This window comes from Calonectris borealis, chromosome 3 (genome assembly GCF_964195595.1).
Source record: "Calonectris borealis chromosome 3, bCalBor7.hap1.2, whole genome shotgun sequence".
NCBI classification, from domain to species: Eukaryota; Metazoa; Chordata; class Aves; order Procellariiformes; family Procellariidae; genus Calonectris; species Calonectris borealis.
In genome coordinates, this window is record NC_134314.1 from 93,923,259 (window position 1) to 93,943,597 (window position 20,339).

General features: G+C 60.5%; 2 protein-coding genes across 3 annotated transcripts in view; both read left to right on the plus strand.

Moving 5' to 3' along the window:
- TMEM63B (transmembrane protein 63B) overlaps window positions 1-4,077 on the plus strand; it is a 49,269-nt gene extending 45,192 nt beyond the window's left edge. Inside the window, exons 22-24 of the mRNA XM_075146758.1 lie at window positions 100-215; window positions 451-531; window positions 1,595-4,077. Coding sequence (XP_075002859.1) covers window positions 100-215; window positions 451-531; window positions 1,595-1,759 — 362 coding nt within the window. The 3' untranslated portion in view covers window positions 1,760-4,077. The remainder of the gene's footprint in view (window positions 1-99; window positions 216-450; window positions 532-1,594) is intronic.
- A 915-nt stretch (window positions 4,078-4,992) lies between these two features.
- Window positions 4,993-20,339, plus strand: CAPN11 (calpain 11). Of its 2 annotated transcripts, none has more exons than XM_075146760.1 (21): window positions 4,993-5,075; window positions 9,977-10,259; window positions 10,848-10,917; window positions 12,394-12,512; window positions 12,655-12,788; window positions 12,964-13,132; window positions 13,737-13,820; window positions 13,907-13,992; window positions 14,186-14,260; window positions 14,674-14,834; window positions 14,914-15,083; window positions 15,595-15,806; window positions 15,930-15,969; window positions 16,237-16,302; window positions 16,651-16,708; window positions 16,807-16,871; window positions 17,722-17,790; window positions 17,918-17,996; window positions 18,448-18,564; window positions 18,640-18,698; window positions 18,963-20,339. In XM_075146760.1, exons 2-21 carry the CDS (start codon window positions 10,014-10,016, stop codon window positions 18,987-18,989), a joined length of 2,106 nt encoding a protein of 701 aa, XP_075002861.1. In that variant the 5' UTR covers window positions 4,993-5,075; window positions 9,977-10,013; the 3' UTR covers window positions 18,990-20,339. The 2 variants fall into 2 exon arrangements, with proteins under 2 accessions (XP_075002861.1, XP_075002860.1); XM_075146759.1 differs by lacking the exon at window positions 4,993-5,075 and adding an exon at window positions 6,854-6,918.

The following is a 20,339-nucleotide window of genomic DNA, read 5'->3' on the forward strand; positions in this document are numbered from 1 at the left end:
AGCCGCTTCTCTGGCTGGGCTGTGGTCCTGGCAGTCCCCGGCCATGGGGCACAATCAGGGTCCCTGCAACACCACCGCTGCGGTTTTTCTTTGTCCCAGGGTTCCTGGCACCCACTTCCATGTTCACCTTTGTGGTCCTTGTGATCACCATTGTGATCTGCCTGTGTCACGTCTGCTTTGGGCACTTCAAATACCTCAGCGCTCACAACTACAAGGTGAGGCGGAGTGCTGGGTGGGGGTGTGGGACCCTTCTCCTTGGGAGCACAACTCGGCTGCAAAACAGCAGGGGCTCTGGGGGGGGTCCCAGCCTGCTCCCCGGCAGAGCCTCTCAACCCTGGCTTCATGGAGGGGACAGTCCCAAAGCTGTCCCTGCTGCCTGTATGCCGCTCCTGTGGCGGGACAGCAAATGTGTTGCCCCAGCAGTCTCTCAATTTCTCCTTTCCTCTCCAGATTGACCACACGGAGGTGGACACCATAGAAAACAGGCAGAATGGGAGACCTGCCACCAGTCTGCCAGCTCCCAAATCAGCTGTGAGTCCCTGTCCCCACCTCCATGCCCTGGCGCACTCCTTACCTGGGTTTGGGAAGGGGGAGGTAATTCCCTGTCCAAGTACCTCGCTCCTCACCTCTCTGAGGCGGCACCCGGAGTCTCCCAGTGAGGCAAGTGTTGGGCACTGTGCCCCTCACTTGAGCTGGGTGATGAAGTGTAACCCCCCCACACACACACACACGTACAACCCTTTCCTGCTGCTCCTCAGACGCTGTGCATTTACTTTCTGCCTCTCTTTCGGCTGGGACAGTGAATCCAGCCGGGTCAGTCTCCCTTCTCGTTCTGCATCTTTGCACACTTGCCCGTCAGCAAAGGCTGTCACCCACCGGGCTGGTCCTAGTGCCAACACAAAGGGGTCTCCGTGGGCATTGCCTTGAAGGCCATGAAAGTGCTTTGGGGTCTCTCCCCTCCCCTGTCCAACTCTCTGAGATCCCAGAGTCAGTTTTCTGAACTTCTCCTTGGCTCACTGGTTCATTCCAGCTGCTTCCTTCCACCATGAGATTTTTCTAGTTGTGCAGAGCTGTTCAGGGAGTACATGCAGAGACAGGGTAAAGCAGAGCCTCCTGCTTCCTTGGGAGAGCAGGGCTGGGGTGTGCACCTGTAATCCAGGCTCCTTCCCAGTCTCCATGTACCTAAGGGCAGTGGCATCTCTCCAAAAGGAGATTCCCCATAGGAGGCAGGCACCGCCTCAGGGACACATCCACTGGCAAAAAAGGGAGCACAGTTTTCCAGTCCACGTGGGCTCCAAAGAGCTGAGAAACCCTGTGTTCTGCCAGCTCTGGCACCCTGGGGGTGCTGCCCATCCCGGGATGCTGGGGTTTGACACATCCACTGTTGCAGGGCCAAGCCAGCCCCGCTTTTACCCCCTCTCCTGGTACATCCCATGGAGTCTGGACCCTTCCTCTCCCTCCCAGCGTATCCCCACGCTCAACCTTTTGCAAGGCGCTTTGCGTGTTGTGCTCTGCTTCCACGAGAAGCCCCCCAGGCTCACACGTGTTTCTGCTCTCCCCCAACCCCTCGCCCACCCGGTGTGTGGCCTGGCAGAAGTACATTGCCCAAGTGCTGCAGGACTCCTCGCCGGAGGGCGAAGCGACGGAATCGGAGGAGCAGGGGTCGCAGGATGAGGAGCTCATCAATGCGGATGGCATGAACGACACGGATTTCCAGTCGTGTGAGGACAGCCTGATAGAGAACGAGATCCACCAGTAGGGACCTCGGAGGGAGGGAGGGGAAGGAGGCCCCGGAGCGGGGCAGGCGCTGCGCACGGAGACCTAGGGAGAGGCACCGAGGGTGCTGGCCACTGCCCTCGCCCACCCACCCCCCGGGGCCGCTGCCTTCAGCGAGGGCAGGGGCCCTGCCGCAAGCTCTCCATTTCCCTGCCCCTCCACCTCTGCGCCAGCCCGGCAGCTCGGTGGGCATGCTCTTTACTAGCTACCTTCTTTAAGGCATCCCCAGACCCCAAAAGCCCAGGGGCTGGGGAGGAGGGGGGCTGTGATCCCTGCGGTGCTGCTCTGGACCCGCAGGGAGGAGGAAGGCTGCGTGCTTTGTGCGGAGGGGCACAAGGCCAACCTTTGGGGGCTCCTCAGCAGGCCCCTCTGTCCCCCGTCCTCCTGGCGAGAAACACTAATAATTTATTGGATTTACAGGAAGGTGACAAACAAAAAGCTTTAGTTAGTGTATTGGAAGCCCCCCCTAGGGAGGGGGGTGGCTTTTGTTGCACCTCCCCGTGCCCACGCGTGCGCTTTCTCAACCCCTTGCAGCATCCCCTTGGTGTGACATGCCAGGAGCTGGGCCAGGTGTGGGGGGTAGTGACACAGACCTCCACCCCCACGGGGAAGGTGACAGCCTGGCCTTGTGGTCGGGGTGGTGTCACCCCGGGGAAGGGGCACAGGGTTGGCATGAGCTGGGCAGCCCGTCGCAGGCTGAGGGATGCTGAGGGCATTTCTCACGGGCAGGAGGAGGCGCAGGCAGCCTCTCCCCCAGGTCCTGTCCCCTCCTCCCCCAGGGGCACAAGTTGGGGATTGCAGCATCATTTTAAGTGGCATTTTTTTTTTTTGCACATTTTACTCCCCTTTCGAACAAATCAACCTGACTCCCTCGTGGTACCGCGGCCCCCTTTGCTGCCCTGTGACTGCACAGCAGGGTTAGGCCCAGGGGCGGCGGGGGCTGTGCTGGGGGTCTCCTGGGTGCTAGGGAGAGGGGAGAAAGGGTCCTGGACTGCAGGCCCTTGGCACCCTGCAGGGTCAGCGCTGCCTGGTTGCGACGGGACCCCATGGGCTGCCTTCCCTGGGCTGCCGCAGGGCTTTCCCCCAGCTGAGGTGGTCGGAGAGGGAGGAAGCCCTGGGAGAGCAGCCCCTGGGAGCCCTCTCCAAGCAAGACCACCATCTTCAGGAGCACAAAAGCCTCGTGGGGCTGTGTTGGCTTTCTTCACTGGGTATAGGCTCCCCTGGCATCACCCAGCCTGAGGGAGGGGGGCTGTTCCTCCCCTACCTCTGCCCTTGCCCCCTCCCTGGTGATAGCTGTGTCCCAGAGGCAGGCAGGGGACAGGATGGATGGGAGAGGTGGACTGGAGCCCCTGGCAGGAAGGTCTGACCCTGTTTAAAGGCTCCTTGTGAGGAGGTTTCTGGTCAGGATCAGTTGCCCTCAATTGCTTCCCCCCTCCCCTTGTGTAAAATGTAAAGGAAAATAATAAATCTCCCTGCTATTGAGCTATATTTATTTCCCTCAACCCCCTGCCACCATCCTGTTTGGTGCTCATTGCGGACACTACCACCCTCCCTTTGCCTGTCATCTGTGGGTGCTGCACTGGCTCACTGGGGCCGTGCCCTCCAGGGTCTGACGGGGCCGGGTGGAAGGGGACAGTCATTTACCTTTTCAATTACCTGTGCTGGCCCTGGAGCTCCAAGCACTTTAATAGACCTGACCAGGTGAAGCGTCAGCCCTGCCCAGCTCCACGCTGGGAGAAGGGCGGTCACATCCCATGGCTTTTCTCCCCCTCACCCCCCATTAGAGGAGGGGAGCCGGACATACAGAGCAGGCGGGGGGCTGCTCTGGGGAGGACGTAGCTGACTGTCCTGTACACCTCTCTATAGGAATCCCAGGCCCGGAGGAAAGGGGGGATGGAGGGGAAGAGATGTGGGTCTTTGATGCATGGGGAGGGCGGGCCACCACGGCTCCCAGGGCTTGGCTGGGGTTGGAGCACATGCGGGTGTGGAGGGGCACGGTGAATGTCACCCGTCCCCTCCAGCGGCGGGCTAGAAATGAAATGAGCGTGTGAGCTGAGAGCTCCCTGTCCGCTCCCAGGCTGGGGCAGGGAGGATGTTGATCCTGCTTCCCTCTTCTTGCACCTACCTACCACCCTTGCCCCTGGTCCAGCAGGCGGGCTGGGATGCTCCAGTCTCTGTAGGTACAGCCGTGGCCCGGGGCTGCTTCTGTGGCTGTCGGGGCCCTGCCCGCGGAGAGCTGTGTGTTCTGAGTGGCACTGTCTGTGTAGAGATGTGTATAATACCCTGTATATATTTGTGTACAAAAGAAAAAAGGAAAAAAAGGAGCTATTGTTCTTGCAATCTTTTCTTTGTGGAGCGGGTTGGGGGCTGGGACCTGGGAGGAGAGGACCCCAGCTGCAGCAGGGATGCAGGAGCACGCGCAGTGCAAAAGGAGGAGTGGGGGGTTGTGTGCTCCCCCTGTGCGAGCACAAGCCCTGCCCTGCTGCCGGGAACCCAGCTGTGGCTCACAGGCTCTCCCAGCCCGAGTGGGCTCTCCCTCCGGCTTGCAGAGGCATCAGAGGCTTTGCTGCTAAAAGCAGGTGGATGGGGGAGCTGCGTGCACTGAGGCTGGGATAGGGGAAGATGCTCCGGGAGTGGTGTGGGAGGGGAGGTTTGCTGGTAGCGTCGGTGGCAGATGTCAGCCCAACCCTATGGTCCTAATAGCAATTTATCTGGCCGCTCCTGCCGTCTCCATTCAGGAACCTGTCTTCTAGCCTGGTGTGGGTGGACAGCTAAAGCCTTTGGGAAAGGGTGAGGGGTGCTAGACCCCTGGAGCGCAGCTTGGCTGCTGTCTGATGCTGCTTGTAGCTGAGCCCTCCCCTAAGCTCAGGGAGAGGCAGCAAGCAGCCAGCCCCCAGGGCTGCTCCCGGGTGCAGGCTGGAGCTGGGGTAGTTCCCAGGCAGCTGCTGCATGCTCGTTAATTTGTGTACAGTGGCCATTGCTCAGAGGATGGCACAAAGGAGAGGTGAGGTGTGGGGCAGGCCTTTGAGAGCCGGATGAGTGACCCCAGGCTCCCAGCTCTGTTCCCACCTCTCTGCGTTCACGCTCTGTGGTTTCATGTGCCAGCAGCGCAGCGTGAGCAGGGGACAAAAAGCTCTCCTTCCCCCTAGCAGCCCCCAGCCAAAGGACCAGGAAGAGGCAACGCCTGGGCACAGACAAAGAGAACCAAAGACCAAAAGAAGAACGGTGCCCGCTGCCAAGTCCCTGCAGGCATCGCTGCAAAGGGAAGCTTGAGGGAAGGGAACAAGGAAATTGCGCAGGTATTTGTGCAGGTGTTTGATGGAAACTGCTCCCAAGCACAAGGGGCAGGACACAGGACAGCCTGCGTAACAGGATTACACAGGAGCTGTCTCCTACCCCAGGAGAGACAACTGTGAAAGCAGCTTTAAAGGCCACCAAGGGGTAATGAGGAAAGAGTTGAACAGGAGAACGGTGTCATAACAAGGACGGGCACTGTCCTGGGTGGATCTGAGTGGGCAGGGTGGTCAGTGGTGGTCAAGGCCAGAGAAGAAGCTAGCAGAGCCGTTCAGGCACAAGCCCTGGCATTGCAGGTCTGCTTGCTCCTTGTCTGAAAGCACGCTGCTGCCTGCAGCTCAGTGCAGAGCTGGCTGGTGACCCCAGCAGGCACCCCCCTACGCTTCCAGGCTGCGGGCAGTGACGCAGCCGCCTTCTGGCTGAGCATAAGATGGAGCAGCCACTGCAGCAACCCAGAGCAGGGCAGCCCAAAGCCTTCTCCATGCCAAGGTGGGCAGAACAAGCTGCCTGTGGCGGGCTCTCCTAGGTGCGGATGGGGACAGGGCAGTCCTGGTGGGTCCTGGCAAGGGCTGGAGCGTTCTCTTGCGGATGCGGCAGCAGGACCGTGCTACAGCTGGTTTTGAACGTCCTGGTTGCCCTTCTCTCAGGCAAGGCACATTTGCCCCCCCTGGGGCAAGGCGGGGTGGGTTGGAAAGCAGGCGCTCGTTGAAGCCTGGGGGAGCAGCTGGATGCCAGCTCCTGCAGGGAGGCAGTACGGGCACAGCCTCTCTAGCCGCGACCAGGCATGGGGGGAGGAGAAGGAGCCCCACGGTTGGTGACGCCTGTTGGGATCACCATGTTCAGCCCTGGCACCAGAAGGATGGCAGGGCAGAGCTTCTTCCCAGTGGTGGGGCTGAGGCTTCCCCTAGGTGGGGCTGGGCCAGGCCATGCCAAACTGGGCTGAGCTGAGCTGGTCATGCCAGGCCAAGCCATGCTGTGCTGAGCCATGTTGACCATGCTGGGCTAACCCACACCAAGCCAAGCTGTGCCAGTCCATGCTGGGCCATGCCATGCCAGACAAAGCCATGTTGCACCACACTGGGCTGCGCAGTGCTGTGCCAAGCCCTGCTGTGGCCATGCCTGTCGGCAACAGCACCACCCGGCATAGCCGCACCGTGAGTCATGGAGGGCACGCACGGGCAGCCCTGCTGCGGGAAGCCCCAGGGCAGTGGGACCTGCTTGGGATGGGCCCTGCCAGCACCCAGCAGCAAGGGGCAGCTGGTGGGGTGGGTGCCGGCCGTGACTGCCAGGGCCTGCAGGAGTGAGGTGGTGCGGACACAGCCTCCCCATGCATGAGGGAAGGAGAAGGGACCCCACGGTGGGTGACACCCATTGGGACCACCGTGCTCAGCCCTGCCACCAGGTCAACAAGCCCTGGGATGAGACACAGTGCAGAGTTTCACCCAGCTAAGCTGAGGTGCCAGCAGCATGGGGCAGTGCCATGTCATGCCCAAATCCTTTCCCAGAGGAAAGTCGCTTCCTCCTCTCCTTCCAGCCCCAGTTTCCGTGTGCACCGAGCCCTCTGCTCGCAGCAAAGGTGGAAGGAGCGCACCCAGCCCGGCTGTACCCCTCCACCCCCAGGAGCTGGGGGGGGTGACAGCAGACAGGACCGCACCAGCAACCCCGGTAAATCTCCTCCCGGTAGCTGTGAGCGGTCGCTGCGCCTTTAATTCCCCCTCCCACCGCCCTCCCGGCTTTGCTCGCACATCCTGCCCGCTGAAACCCCACCTTCCGCGGGGCCGTACCGAGACGAGCCGGGCTGGGCTGGGCTGGGCTGAAGCGGGCAGGGCGGTGGCGGCGGCAGCTTCCGTAAGTCCATCCTCCCCCCCCCCCCATCCCCATCTTCACCCTTATCCGCCCCCAGCATGGGGTTAGCACCGGGGGGGGGCTCCGCCGCCGGGCGGGCAGGGCTCCTCCGCCGCGGGGGCGTCCGCGGCGGAGGAGCCCTGCCCGCCCGACGGCGGGGCCCCCCCCGGTTGCTTCCCCCGGGCCCTCAGCTGCTCCAGGCTTGCCTATCCCCTCTCCAATCCCTTTTTATCCGCGGGGATTCTTGCATTAGATAACGTAGCCGCAGAGACCCGGAGGCTTCCCAATCAGGGCGGCGAGTAAACTGGGTACCGCAGCGACCCGGGACGCGATGCCGACCCCAAGCCAACGCGGCATCTCGCCGAGGGGATGCGGGAACGTAAAGGGGAGCTTGTGGGAAATGAGGATTTTTGTCACCCGCAGAGGTGGGAAGGGCCTGTGAGCTGCTTGCGCAGTGTGGGACCCTATGGGGGGCTGTGGCTCCTTGCCCCGGGCTGAATATGCGGCAGGATGCTGCGTCTGGCCTCGGCCTGGCTGCTTTTAAGGAAGGGAGCTCCCCCTTCCTTCGATCTCCAAGAGCAGCTGGCGAACCAGAGGTCTGCAGAGATTTTTGGCTGGACTTCAGCAATGATGCTGTCCAGGGGTTTTTCAGTATGTCCTATCCAGCTATCAGGGACCCTGAGGGGATCAGCGTGTTTTTTTGCTCCCACCTGGGAAGGATGAGAGGTGCCTCCGATACTGGAAAGCATCGTATTGTGGTTGGATGTTGCCTGGTGTGAAAAACTGCCCTGGGGGCTTGGTTTGTCTCTGCATGCCCTTTCTTCCCTCGTGGAGGACCTGCAGTGTCCACCAGCATCAGCCTGGGGCAGGTGTCAGCAACCGACCCCATTGCTTAAGGCCCCGTGTGGTTCCTGTCCCATCCTTGGGTCTGAAATGCTTTTCCTTGCTCTGCGCTTGCGTGACCTCTGTCTGCCACTGAGCACAACCTTCCTGAGTATTTTGAGCCACAGATCTAAGAATAACTTGCACGGTGCCCGTGTCTGGGCTGCACGCAGCTCACCATGTCCGCGGCTGTGTCCAGTGCGGGTAGGCAGGGTGGGAGAGGGTGCAGGGAGCCTGGCAGGGGCTGCGGGCAGGGGGAGTTCCCCAGCCCTTGGCAGGCTGCGGTGTGATTGCTGGGGAGGTGGCGAGATGGGAGCTGGAGGCTGTGTGGGTGGCTGCATTTGGGATTCCATCTTCCCCTGGGCTCTGGGTAGCGGCTTAGGCCGGAGGAGCCATCCTGCCAGCTCTGCAGGCAACGAGTGCCTCGCCGCTGGGAGAGGCTGCCAGGTTGCTGGCTGCAGAGCAGGAGTCGGAGGGAGGAGATGATAGAAAAGGGCTGAGCTCCATAGATGTGGAGCCATCAGAGAGGAGAGAAGGGCTGTTGCTGCCTTGGAGAAGGATAGTGGGTTTAGAGCATCCCAGGGCAGGCGGAGTGGTGGGGAAGAGTAGATTTTCCTCCTGAAAAGCTTCTGGTTAGGGCAGCCCCTTGGGTTAGCAGCCAGGTTTATGCCCTGTGCAGATGCCAAGAGCTTTCACCCTTTTCACTGTTGCCTGCCTTCCCTTAGCTATCACAGCACTTCAGGACAAGGAGAGCCGCCTCTCTGGAGCCAGGCTGCTCCCTGCTCCTCTGGCACTGGGGAGGCAGCAGGCCAGCGCTGGCATCCTAGCCCCCTGCTCTGAGTGAGTTGCTGGCTCCTGGGTTATTTACCCCAGGACTGCTCCGCTGCCTCGCACGGAGAAACCTCCAGAGTATTCAGCACCAGCCCCACTGAGCGGAAGCTGAGATGGCTGGGGAGTGGCGCAGGCTAAGCCACAAACACCGGTGGGCCCACGGTGGTGGCACCTACCCCACGGCCCTGCTGCAGGTGACCCTGCTTGCACAGGGGGTTGGACTAGACGGCCCCCAGCGGCCCCTTCCAGCCTGGGCAGTGCGGTGGGTGTGAGTGCCGGCTCCTGCCGCGGGTGCCCAAGCAGGGCCGAGGGCAGCTGGGTGCAAGGAGAGGAGTTGGGGCTTGCCCCACCTCAGCGGGTGGTGTGGGGCAGGGCTGTGGGGCCAGGCATGCCCCGCAGCTGTGTCATGCCGGTTCAAAGCGCCCGGCCGTGAGCTGCCAGTGAAACCCCCCGGGAGGAAGGCCTGTGGCAATGCCTTCGCCAGGGCGAGGGACCGGTGCAGCTCTGCGGGGTCTGCCCTCTCCCCGTCTCGTGGTGCCGGGGTGCCCTGCTGCACCCCGCATCCCTTCCCCGGTGCCTCCCAGCAGGCTGCTCCGCTGGCCGCCGGCGAGGCTTGAGTCACCCTGCCTGTGAGCCTGCCGGGAAGGGCCGTCCCTCCTCTTCCTTCCCTTGTCCTCCGCCGGCCCCATAGATAGAGCTGTCTCTGCGCCCCGCCGGGCTCCTCCCTTCCCGGCCCTATTGACTCAGTGCTCAGGCAGCCGGGGCGGCTTTCGAGGGAGAGGGAGAGGCGCCCGCGGCTGCGAGAAGCTGCGGGGCGGCCGCTGACGCCCTCCCGGCTGCGACGGGCGAGGAGGAGCCGAGACGAGCGAAGGTCCCGGAAAGCTGCGCCGGGAGGAGAGGCTGTCGGGGGCGGAAAGTGCCTGAAATTCCTCCGGGCTCGGCCTCTCCACGCAGCAGGGACGGGACAGGACAGGAGAGCTGCAGCCTGGCCGCCGGCGGGCTCCCTCCTCCCAGCCGGCCCTCAAAGCCGCTCTGCTCCTTCGGTGTCCCTTAAAGACAGCAGGGCTGCGATGGCAGGGCTGGAGGCGATGGCTCAGAACGGGGCTGCTGCTGGGGATGGGATTTGGGGATGTCCTCCTGGCGCGTGGGCCCACCCTGGGGATGCTCTGTGTGCCGGCTCTGCTCACTGCCCAGGGCAATGCTGACAAAGAAGGTCCCTGCTCTGGGGGTGGTGGGGAATTGGGGATCCGGCCTCTGAGCCTGCCACTGTGTGAGATGGCTGACGTTCCCATGAGGGTGCACGGGTACCAGGTCCTGCCTCAGCCCGGCCATGCCCGTTTCGTTGCAGGGAGCGGAGCTGAGGGTAGCGCTGCCGGTGCCCAGCCATGATGCCCTTTGGTGGGATGGCTGCCCGACTGCAGAGGGACCGCCTGAGAGCCGAGGGGGTTGGCCAGCACAACAATGCCATCAAGTACTTCAACCAGGACTATGAGGCCCTCAAGCAGGAGTGCATTGAGAGCGGCACCCTCTTTAGGGACCCACAGTTCCCAGCCGGCCCCTCTGCCCTTGGATTCAAGGAGCTGGGGCCACACTCCAGCAAGACACGGGGGGTGGAGTGGAAGCGTCCGTCGGTAAGTGCTGGGCTTGCTTCTCCTTGGGCTGGGCTGGCGTCCCTGCCCTGCAATGTCTGCACTGACGTGGTTTGCCAAGCTGTGGCCTGGCCCTGGCCTGCTCCTCTCGGTGCTCAAAGTTCTTCGAGTGCTTTATAGCCTCCTTTCCCAAGGGCCTAGAGCAATGCCCCACGAGTGTCTGCTCCGAAAAGCATCATGTCTAGCAGGCCCGCTTCTTCTGGGCAGCAGACCGCGGGCTTTAAAATGGGTGGGCTACGTCATTGCTTCCAGGTGTTGTGGCATGGATGTGTCACCCTCCGTGACTGGGGCTTTTGAGGGTGTATATGCCCTGGTGCCACGAGTGCAAGGGGAATGCCATTAGTCTGTCTAGCCATGTCCTGCCACGGCTACAGCAGAAGATCTTGCCTTGCCTTACCGTGATGGCCTTGGGGTTGCAGTCAAGCAGATTTCCCTGGCAGAGGGCAGGTGGGGTGCATCTCTCAGGGACCGTATACACTTACTCCCGAGTCAGAGCTGCAGTGGGTGCCAGCCCCCCAGAAGCCCAGGCCCTGCTAAGATCCAGCATCTGATTCTCTCCTCCTTCTGCAGGAATTAGTGGATGACCCTCAGTTCATCGTTGGTGGTGCAACCCGGACGGACATCTGCCAGGGGGCTCTGGGTGAGTACTGGAGCTCTGTCTGCGGACCTTGGTCCGGAGAGCAGTGGTTGGGGAGGGTTGGCGTGGCTGGAGAAGAGGTGTTTGTGTAAGGTTGAGGGTGGACCAGCTTCACAGCACCTTTCCCCAGGCCCATGCAGCGCATTTTCATGCCAGCCTCTGCACAATGATCTCTGTACCACAGGCTCCTTCCCGTTTAGTGCAGTGGAAACTGGAAGGCAGGGGACACCCTGTGCCTCCTGGTGGCTCTAGGTTAAGGCTCCATGAAAATGGGTTGATGTGTGCACAGCTTGACCATGCTAAGATCAGGGGAGATGACAGGTGGATCCATGCCTGACACATGCCGACAACGCCAGGAGCTGCTCCAAAGAGCTCCCTGCTTTGGTAAATGGTGAGGGATGGCAACTGGATGACAGTAACAAACTGAAGTGAGGATGTGCTGATCATGACAAAGTGCTTGCGAAGCAACGTGGTGTGGCAGAAGGGAATTGAGAGGAGAGCTACAGAATAGAAGTGATGATTTGTCATTTCCCCAGGCGTGTCTCCCAAGGCAAAGGCACTGAGACAAGGAGAGCGGTGTTAATGGGCTGGGTAGGTTGGCAGGGCTGGCAACTGCGATTTTGTGGTCATCAGAACCAGATCTGGGTACCACCAAGAGTGTCGTCCTGATCTGGATCAAGTTGGGCACTTGACTGGGAGTATTGTGTACCTTAGCACACATAGCACGCTGGTTTCAGGGCTGACCACATTTAATGCATCCAGTAATTAGAACAAACTTGAGGTGGTAACTGGAGCACATAACAGCCCAGAGCACTGCGGTGGTGTTCAATTGGTCATTAAAAAGTCTGAAATGCCATTTTGTCAAACCACAGCCCGGTACAGATTATCCAGGCCCAAGGCTAAGGTGTGACAAGCTTCAAAGGCAAAAGAGAAAGGGGAACCAAGGCAAAGAATTTAAAGCGCAGTGCTGGCCTGGAGCAGCACTTGTGGTTAAGAGCACTTGGAAGGAAAAGCACAGTGGTGTTGCTCGCAATCTGAGAAGCCGGTGCAGCAGCATTAAACCTCTGGCTTGATAAAATGTTCTTCTAAATGCAAAGTATAATTCCGCTGCAGAACTCACTGCCTGAGATGTGGAGGGCAGTCATACGAATGAGTCTCAGGAAGGTCTAGATAAACAGCTGCAGGAGGGGGCTGTTGGTGCTGACTGTATATGGTGGTCTGGACGCAGGCTCCAGGTCAGGGAGAATCGTTCCCTGTTGCCTTGAGCTAATACTTCTCTCTGAGGCAGGCTGAACGAGCCTGGCTCCCTGAGCTCTGTTTGTCTGCTGGACCCTCTCTGGTTTCTCCACATGCTTTTTAAGCTGGGGAGCCCCAAACGTTTGCAAGGAGAGCACGCCATGAGCTCCTACACGTGTACCGCCTACCCCCCCAGCTAGGGAGGTGGTGGGTGCCTCACACCGGCTTCCTCTCCTTCCCCAGGCGACTGCTGGCTGCTGGCTGCCATCGGCTCCCTCACGCTCAACGAGGAGCTCCTGCACCGTGTGGTGCCCCACGGGCAGAGCTTCCAGGAGGACTATGCCGGCATCTTTCACTTCCAGGTGGGCTGGGAGCTCCTGGCCCTCCATGGCTGGTGGGCTGGGGGCGGGAGGGAGGGCGGTGGGTTGAGGGCATCCCTCTGGGGTAGGGATGAGCAAGTCGTGTGATGCGCCGAGCTCACCCCACTCTCTCCTGATCCCCCAGATCTGGCAGTTTGGTGAGTGGGTGGACGTGGTAGTGGACGACCAGCTGCCCACCAAGGACGGGGAGCTCCTGTTTGTGCACTCAGCAGAGTGCACCGAGTTCTGGAGCGCTCTGCTGGAGAAGGCCTATGCCAAGTGGGTAACCCCGTGGTGGGCACATGGACGGGTGGGCAACAGGGCACCTCATGGAGCGGAGCTGAGGGGAGGGGGTCTCTTCTATCCCTGGCCCTGCTTGCGCTCGGTGCCTGGGGAGCAGCAGCGTGCTACGTCCTTGTCTCCTCACGCGTCCCTCTTGCCGGCCGGTGCTCAGGCTGAACGGCTGCTACGAGGCACTCTCAGGGGGCAGCACCACCGAGGGCTTTGAGGACTTCACCGGTGGTGTGGCAGAGATGTATGACCTCAAGCGGCCGCCGCGCAACATGGGCCACATCATCCGCAAGGCACTGGAGAGGGGGTCCCTGCTGGGCTGCTCCATCGACGTAAGTTGTGCGCTGGGATGAGCGAGGGACTCTGCCCCAGCGATGGCCAAAGAGAGGCCTCGTAGCCCGAGATCGTGTCCCGAGCAGTCCCCTTGCTGGGACACTGGGCGGGAGGTTACTTCCTTCCCCTTTTAGCAGAGCACCCTTTCCAGAGCCAGTGTGGCAGCCCTAGGGTACAGCGAGTGGGGCTGCAGCCCAGCTGCTGGGAACGGGCTCCTTTGGATGGAGCGGGAATGTCCATCTCAAGCGTGGGCTGTTGAACAAGGGTCTGCCTATAGCTCTGGCCATGTCTTATTCTATGATTATGTCAGCATCTGAGAATTATCTGGAGTGGGGTTTTCCATCTGTTCCCTGTCATGAAATCCGTTTCTTGCTTTCTGAAGTTTGGGTGGTTCCCTGGTGGATCTTCAGGGTCTTCTGGCTGGGAAACTCTTTACATTGTCCTCAGCCAGCAGCCTTTGAGCAGAGGGTGCTGATACCTGCTGCTTCTCTTGGCTGGAGCAGTGCAAAGCAAGGGGAATTCTCTATACGGTGGAGGGAAGAGGTAGGGATAGGAGTACATGAATTTAATCATACTCACTTGAGGTTTGCACATTCTCCTCAGATCACAAGTGCTTTTGATATGGAAGCGGTGACCTTCAAGAAGCTGGTGAAAGGCCATGCCTATTCTGTCACAGCCTTCAGAGACGTGAGTTGGCTATGTGAGACTTTAGTAGCAATAAAATTGCCTGGAAAGTGGCATGGGCTCAACCCCCTGTGTCTGGTGGCTGGCAGGTGAACTACCGGGGTCAGCAGGAACAGCTCATCCGCATCAGGAACCCCTGGGGTCAGGTGGAGTGGACCGGAGCCTGGAGCGATGGGTGAGTTGGACAGATGGGACTTCAGTCCCGCTGCTGGCCCGCCAGCGGGAACGGCACACACAGCAATTGAGTGCTCAGCACTGCCGAGGGGAAGTGTGCAGTGCCCTTCACATCGGCGAGGGAGGCAGCTCTGAAGTGCTCTCGATTCACCTTGAGTAGTCCTCATCTAATTGTCTCTCTCCTGATACTTCAGCTCCTCCGAGTGGGACAACATTGACCCTGGCGACAGGGAAGAGCTGCAGCTGAAGATGGAGGATGGAGAGTTCTGGTGAGTGCCAGAGCAAACTGCTGCTCTTCTTCAGCAGCCAGCCTGGGAAGGACTAGAGGAGCTGGGGAGAGATCCCACGGTTCTGCTTCACCTGAAACACATGACCTGCCTTTATGAGCTGGCTTTCCAGCACCGGAGAGCCTGCTAGCGTTTTCTCATCTGATCTAGTTAATAATTTTCCTCTCTTCAAGGAAATTCAGCCCAACTAAATGCAAAATAAACATCTAGGAAGGGTAAACAATCCTTCTTCCCCAAAACCAGCAGCAGGCTTTAAATGAGCTATAATTGCTCAGGGTAAAAGATCTTGCTGTCACTTAATTCTTCCAAAATGTTGGCTGGGTCCAGAGCTGTTTGCGCTCTCCTCATTCCCCACCAACAGTGCCCTAGCCTCAGGCTCTGCCTGCCTCCTGCAGGATGTCTTTCCGGGACTTCATGAGGGAGTTCTCCAGGCTGGAGATCTGCAACCTGACCCCCGATGCCCTCACCAAGGACGAGCTCAGCAGGTGGCACACGCAGGTGTTCGAGGGCACGTGGCGCCGGGGGAGCACTGCTGGGGGCTGCAGGAATCACCCAGGTACCTCTCCCCCCAGCATCTCCGCTCTTGGCAGCGCGATTGAGCTGGGTGTCTCATCCACGTGTCACCTCCCTCCCAGCCACGTTCTGGATCAACCCCCAGTTTAAGATCAAGCTGCTGGAAGAGGATGATGACCCCGGGGACGATGAGGTGGCCTGCAGCTTCCTGGTGGCTCTGATGCAGAAGCACCGGCGGCGGGAGCGGCGGGTGGGGGGCGACATGCACACCATCGGCTTCGCTGTCTACGAGGTAACCCCTGCCCACCCTGATGCTGCTTCCTTGGGACCAGCTCAGCCCTGCCAGTCCTGCCCGGACCTGGCACGCCAGTCCTCAAGGAAACCTTTCCCACCTGCTTTGGCCAGTCTGTGGGTTAATGTCCCCTGTCCCGTGCTCCCTGCACTGTAAGGGATGGGGGCAGGTATTGGGATTCTGATTTTTTTTTCCCTTTTCTCTCCTCCCTGCAGGTTCCTGAGGAGGTACGTCCTGAGCCGCCGGAGCCTACCCCCTCTTGGAGGGGAGCACAAGAGTGGGCCGGAATGGGTTAATGCACGTGCACGCACGCATGTGCACCCAGTGCCGTAGGAACTCCCACCGCGCTGGCAGTGGCTAGGGTGCTAATGGGTGCTGGGCCCCTCCGTGCAGGAGGGATGGCTCCTGCTGGGGTGGGCAGGGCAGGGATGTCCTGCCCAACGGGGCTGGCTTTGGTCCCACCTGCTCCCTGTTGCAGGGCTGTGGTCCACAAGCGCGTTCATTCCCCCAGGCCCAGGGCAGCCAGAACGTGCACTTGAAGAAGGACTTCTTCCTGCGAAATCAGTCACGGGCAAGGTCTGAGACCTTCATCAACCTGCGGGAGGTGAGCAACCAGATCCGGCTGCCCCCCGGCGAGTACATCGTTGTGCCCTCCACCTTCGAGCCGCACAAGGAGGCTGACTTCGTCCTGCGGGTCTTCACCGAGAAGCAGTCAGACACGGCGTGAGTCCCTGCCTGGCCAGGGGACACCCTGTGTCTGTGAGCAGTGGGACATTTCCCCACTGCAGGCAGCCTGCTGGCTGGGGACCCCACTCATCACTTTGGTTTCCTCCTTTCTGCCCCCAGGGAGCTGGACGAGGAGATCTCAGCAGATCTGGCAGATGAGGTAGGAGCCACCGCTTTGGTTCGGTTGGTGCCGAGGCTCTGGGGCTTGGGAGGGGGAGCTGCAGGCAGGAAGTGGCTGCCTGGGTTTGGGGTGTTACTGTGGCTGGAGAGGGGCTGGCAGGGTCAAGGTGATGGGGATCTGGGAAGTAACAAAGATGAGAAGAACAAAGAAGAGCTTCCCTTCCAGTTTGGGTTTGCTGAGCCTGGGAGGCAGGGCAGAGCCCAGATTTGACTACTAACCTCTTCTTTCTGGCCTGTGTCACCCCAGGAGGAAATAACTGAGGATGACATAGACGATGGCTTCAAGAACATGTTCCAGCAGCTGGCAGGGGAGGTGGGTACGGCTGCGCCGAACTCTGGGGAGTCCTGGCCTGAGGAGCGGAGGGGACGGGACCCCTGGCCGTGAGGGCTCCAGCCCATCCCACGTTCACTCAGTCCCATCCTGCAGACAAGTCCATCTCCGCTGCGGTTCAGCCCAGCTGTCCCCAGGGGTGGTGTGGGGGGAGCAGATTTGGGGAAGGGGCATCCAGCTGTGGCCCAAACTTTTCCGGGCATGCGGGAAATGCAATGGCACCCTGATGTTTTGTGACTAAGGCAGAGATGTTTAGGCAGGAGGGGGGAAATGGCCACAAGTAGGGTGGAGAGCAGGCAGGGGGTGCTGCTAACTCTGCTCCTGCTGCAGGACATGGAAATCAGCGTCTTTGAGCTCCGGACTATTCTGAACAGAGTCATCGCTAGACGTAAGCGCTGCCCTTCCCGCCCCTTTCTCCCCACGGCCCAGGCCTGCACAGCAGGTTGGCTTTTGATGCACGTGCTCAACCTCCTCCTTCCCCCTCAGACAAAGATCTGAAGACGGATGGGTTCAGCCTGGACTCCTGCCGCAACATGGTCAACCTGATGGATGTATCCTCTTGGCGCTGCGGGCGGGGGCCAGCTTCCCTGGTGTTCAGCCTGCCAGCAGCAAGACTTCTCTGTGAGAGCTGGGGCTTGGCTCTCCGGCTGTGCCAAGGCTGTTCAACCAGGGGAAGGAATGAAGGAAGGGGGCCGTGGCTTCAGGGCCACCTGCCCTACACCCCTGGGCTTTAGCAGCAGGTTTTTTGGAAAGGGCCATCAGTTCCCCTGCTTGCTCTGGGCCCTGGCTCCGCCACCAGAAGCCCAGCCCAGCCCCACTTGTGTCTTCAATCTTCCCCTCCAGGAGAAAGCGCCCTGTGCTTCCCTTCCCGCAGCCTGACGTGCTGTGATGCTACCCAGGCTTCGACGCGCTCCTGGAAGGGAACGAGGGCCGTTGGGCTTCTTTCCCCCAAAACCATCCTGTCCAGCAGTTGAGGATGAGAGGTGTAAAGCGACAGGAGCCATGGCCTGTCTTCCTGCTTGCCCAAGGACATGCAGCTGTGGGGTCAGGCGAGGGCAGAGCCCTCGCTCCAAGCCCTTCTCCAGCCTGGCCCTGCAGCATTCCCTTTTGCTGCAGGCCAGCCCAGTTTTGCTCCAAGGACACCACAACGGTGTGCTTCCTGCAGCAGCGGCACAGCTGCTCCCGGGGAGTGGCACAGCAGCTAGTTTAAGCGTTGCGCTTTCCCCACTGGGTTGCAGGCTCTGATCTTGCTGGTGCTGCAGGCAGAGAGGGGAAGTTGGGGGGAAAATTGGGCAGGCCAAGTGTGGCCAGGCTTTTCTCGCCTCAGGTGGCTGGGATCTGGCTTTGTCTTTACGCCACCCCCTTTGCTGGCTGCTTTCTCCTTGACCCTCTGCTCCCCAGAAAGATGGCAGTGCCCGCCTCGGGCTAGTGGAGTTCCAGATCCTGTGGAACAAGATCCGGAGCTGGCTGGTGAGGAGTGGGGGGCATGGCGCACTGCACAGGGTATTACCCCTCCTGGGGCAGCAGGGTGAGGGGACAGCCAGGCTGGAGGCCACAGGAAAGCCTGCTCTTCACATCCTCCATGATATTTTTGCAGACGATCTTCCGCCAGCACGACCTGGATAAGTCGGGCACCATGAGCTCCTACGAGATGCGCATGGCTCTAGAGTCAGCCGGTAGGTCTGGAGAAAGATGGGGCTGGGGAGGGGGCTCCTGCTGTCGGAGTCTTGTCCTAAGTAGCTGGAGAAGAATGAAACCAGCCTATATTGCATGCTTGGAGCCAACCTGTTGTGGTAGTGAGATGTGGCCCATGTCTGTGCTGGGCTCTCTCCATCCCAGCTGTGCTGAGTGCTGGAGCTTCAGGGTTAGAGATGCATGCCAGATGGTCCCAGCCTCTGTCCTCCTCTGACCTGCAGGGTCCCATCCTGGCGAAGCAGAGGCCTGGGGTGGATCAGTGAGCTAACTAGTCATATGGCTCCAGGGAGAGCATCCCCTCTTCCTGCTGAGGCTGGACTCGGTGCCCTTCCTTGAGTGGGTTGGTGGGCCCTTCAGGTGGGGGCATGGACTTTCATAGTTACATCCCCCTCTCCTGCCTCCCTGGGGTGCTGACTGCTCTCTGCCTTGCAGGTTTCAAGCTGAACAACAAGCTGCATCAGGTGGTGGTGGCCCGCTATGCAGATGCTGACATGGGTGTGGACTTCGACAACTTTGTCTGCTGCCTCGTTAAGCTGGAGGCCATGTTCAGTGAGTACTGGCCCCGGGGCAGGGAGGGCAGGGACAGAGGGATGGGTTGCTCACCTTGCTCTTGTGCCCTTGCAGGGTTCTTCCACAGCATGGACCCCGAAGGCACCGGCACTGCTGTCATGAACCTCTCCGAGGTGAGAGCTCAGCCCAGTGGTGAGGTGGGCCCAGAGGTGTGGTGGGAGACGAGGGGACAAGGCACTTAGGTGAATGGGGCACCTGGGGTGGGTGGTAGAAAGCCCTCCAGCTCCTTGGGTAGGGAAAGAACCCATAAAAGATCAAGATGAGAAAACAGGATTGCTTCAGGCTCCAAGTTTTTTGGAGGACTGTCAAAGTTGACACATAAGGGCGTGTCAAAAATGCACCAGCCCCTGCTCATCCCTTCTCCCTCTCCTTCCCAGTGGCTGCTGCTGACGATGTGCGGCTAGGAGCCACGACAGATCTGCTGCGGCTGGGACACCCCAGCAGGCCAGGCCCCGCCAAGTGCCTCCCCTTGGATCTGTGGACACAGGATACTCTTCCCCCTTTACTCCATCCCACGCTGAGCCACCAGCCCTGCCTCCCGGCAAGCCTCATGCCACCCTCTCCGGTGGACCAGGGGTCAAGGCAGGCAGGGGATGCCCTTCTCCTCTTCCAGGCTGGGCTTCTTTCCACTCTTCCCCTCCTCTCTCCCCACCCCAGAACAGGAGGAGGGCAGGCAGCATGGGGTACCTGTGCGTCACTGCACCAAGCTTGGCGGGAGTGCAGGAGCAGGCTGGGGGCCGGCTGCGGAGCAGGGAGAGGCAGGAGCTGCAGGGGGAAGAGCGGGGGGGACTTGTATCGCTTGCTCTAGTGCTGCCCCATCCCCGCTGGCACGCGTTGCCTGTCTCTGTGCCCACGCCTGGGAGCATCAGCAGGTACTGCCTTGCTCAGGCAGAGGCAGTGGGTTGCTGGGGAGCCGGAGTGGCCTTCTGGGAGGAGGAAGGGCCATACTCTTCTTATTGAAGCCCTTGCACTGCACTCATCACCACAAAGCACGACCAAAGCATGGAGCCCACTGGCTCTTTCTGCGTGGCCTTCAACACATCCCTCCCACCTCCATGCCCCTGCCTTTGCCCCACCACTGGGTCAAGCCCTGCAACTTAAGCACTGAATGTTTGGGGGCTCCCCTGCCACGTGAACATGTGCCACCCTGTAGTGCCACCCTGTAGTGCCACCCTGTAGTGCCATCCTGTAGTGCCACTCTGTAGCGCCGCAGAAGCTCCTCTCTTCCACGTGATGCCACCACCGTCACAGCGGCTTGACCTTCCCTCCCATCCCTGGGAGCTCCTGGGGCATCCACTGCCCCTGCTTATGGCCCACAGCAGGGCTGAGGGGGGGCAGCACCCAAGAGGCGATGCCTTCCCCCAGAGAGGAGGGGGTGGTGGTTTGCGGGGGTGTTCTCCTGCACACAGTTCGTTTTTTCCCCTCCCTTTCCCTCACCCTCCCACACTGTTACGCTCTCGTCTTCCATTGGGCTCCTTCGCCCAGTGCAGATGGGCTCCAGTGCCAACATATTTGCACTTCTCTGTGCTCCTCCACTCCCCTCACCTTCTTTTGGGGTAACGGGGTGGCTCCAGCTTGGCGGTGGGCAACAGCCCGTCCTTTGCCCTGTAGAGGCAGGCAGGCGGTCAGCTTCCCCAGACCCCTGTCGTCGCTGGAGGACGCGCCTGCAGCAATAACCACTGCTGCCCGCCCGGCAGCTCCGCTTCCTCACCCCGCTCACTGCGCACTCCGGGAATAAACTGAGATCTGTTGGA

Bases quoted from the DNA above. Each gene is read 5' to 3' on its own strand.
- CAPN11 (XM_075146760.1), top strand. From the start codon at position 10,014: ATGATGCCCTTTGGTGGGATGGCTGCCCGACTGCAGAGGGACCGCCTG. The intron at 15,970-16,236 runs GTAGGAGCCACC...GTGTCACCCCAG, and splicing joins CAGCAGATCTGGCAGATGAG to GAGGAAATAACTGAGGATGA. The intron at 16,872-17,721 runs GTATCCTCTTGG...TCTGCTCCCCAG, and splicing joins ACATGGTCAACCTGATGGAT to AAAGATGGCAGTGCCCGCCT.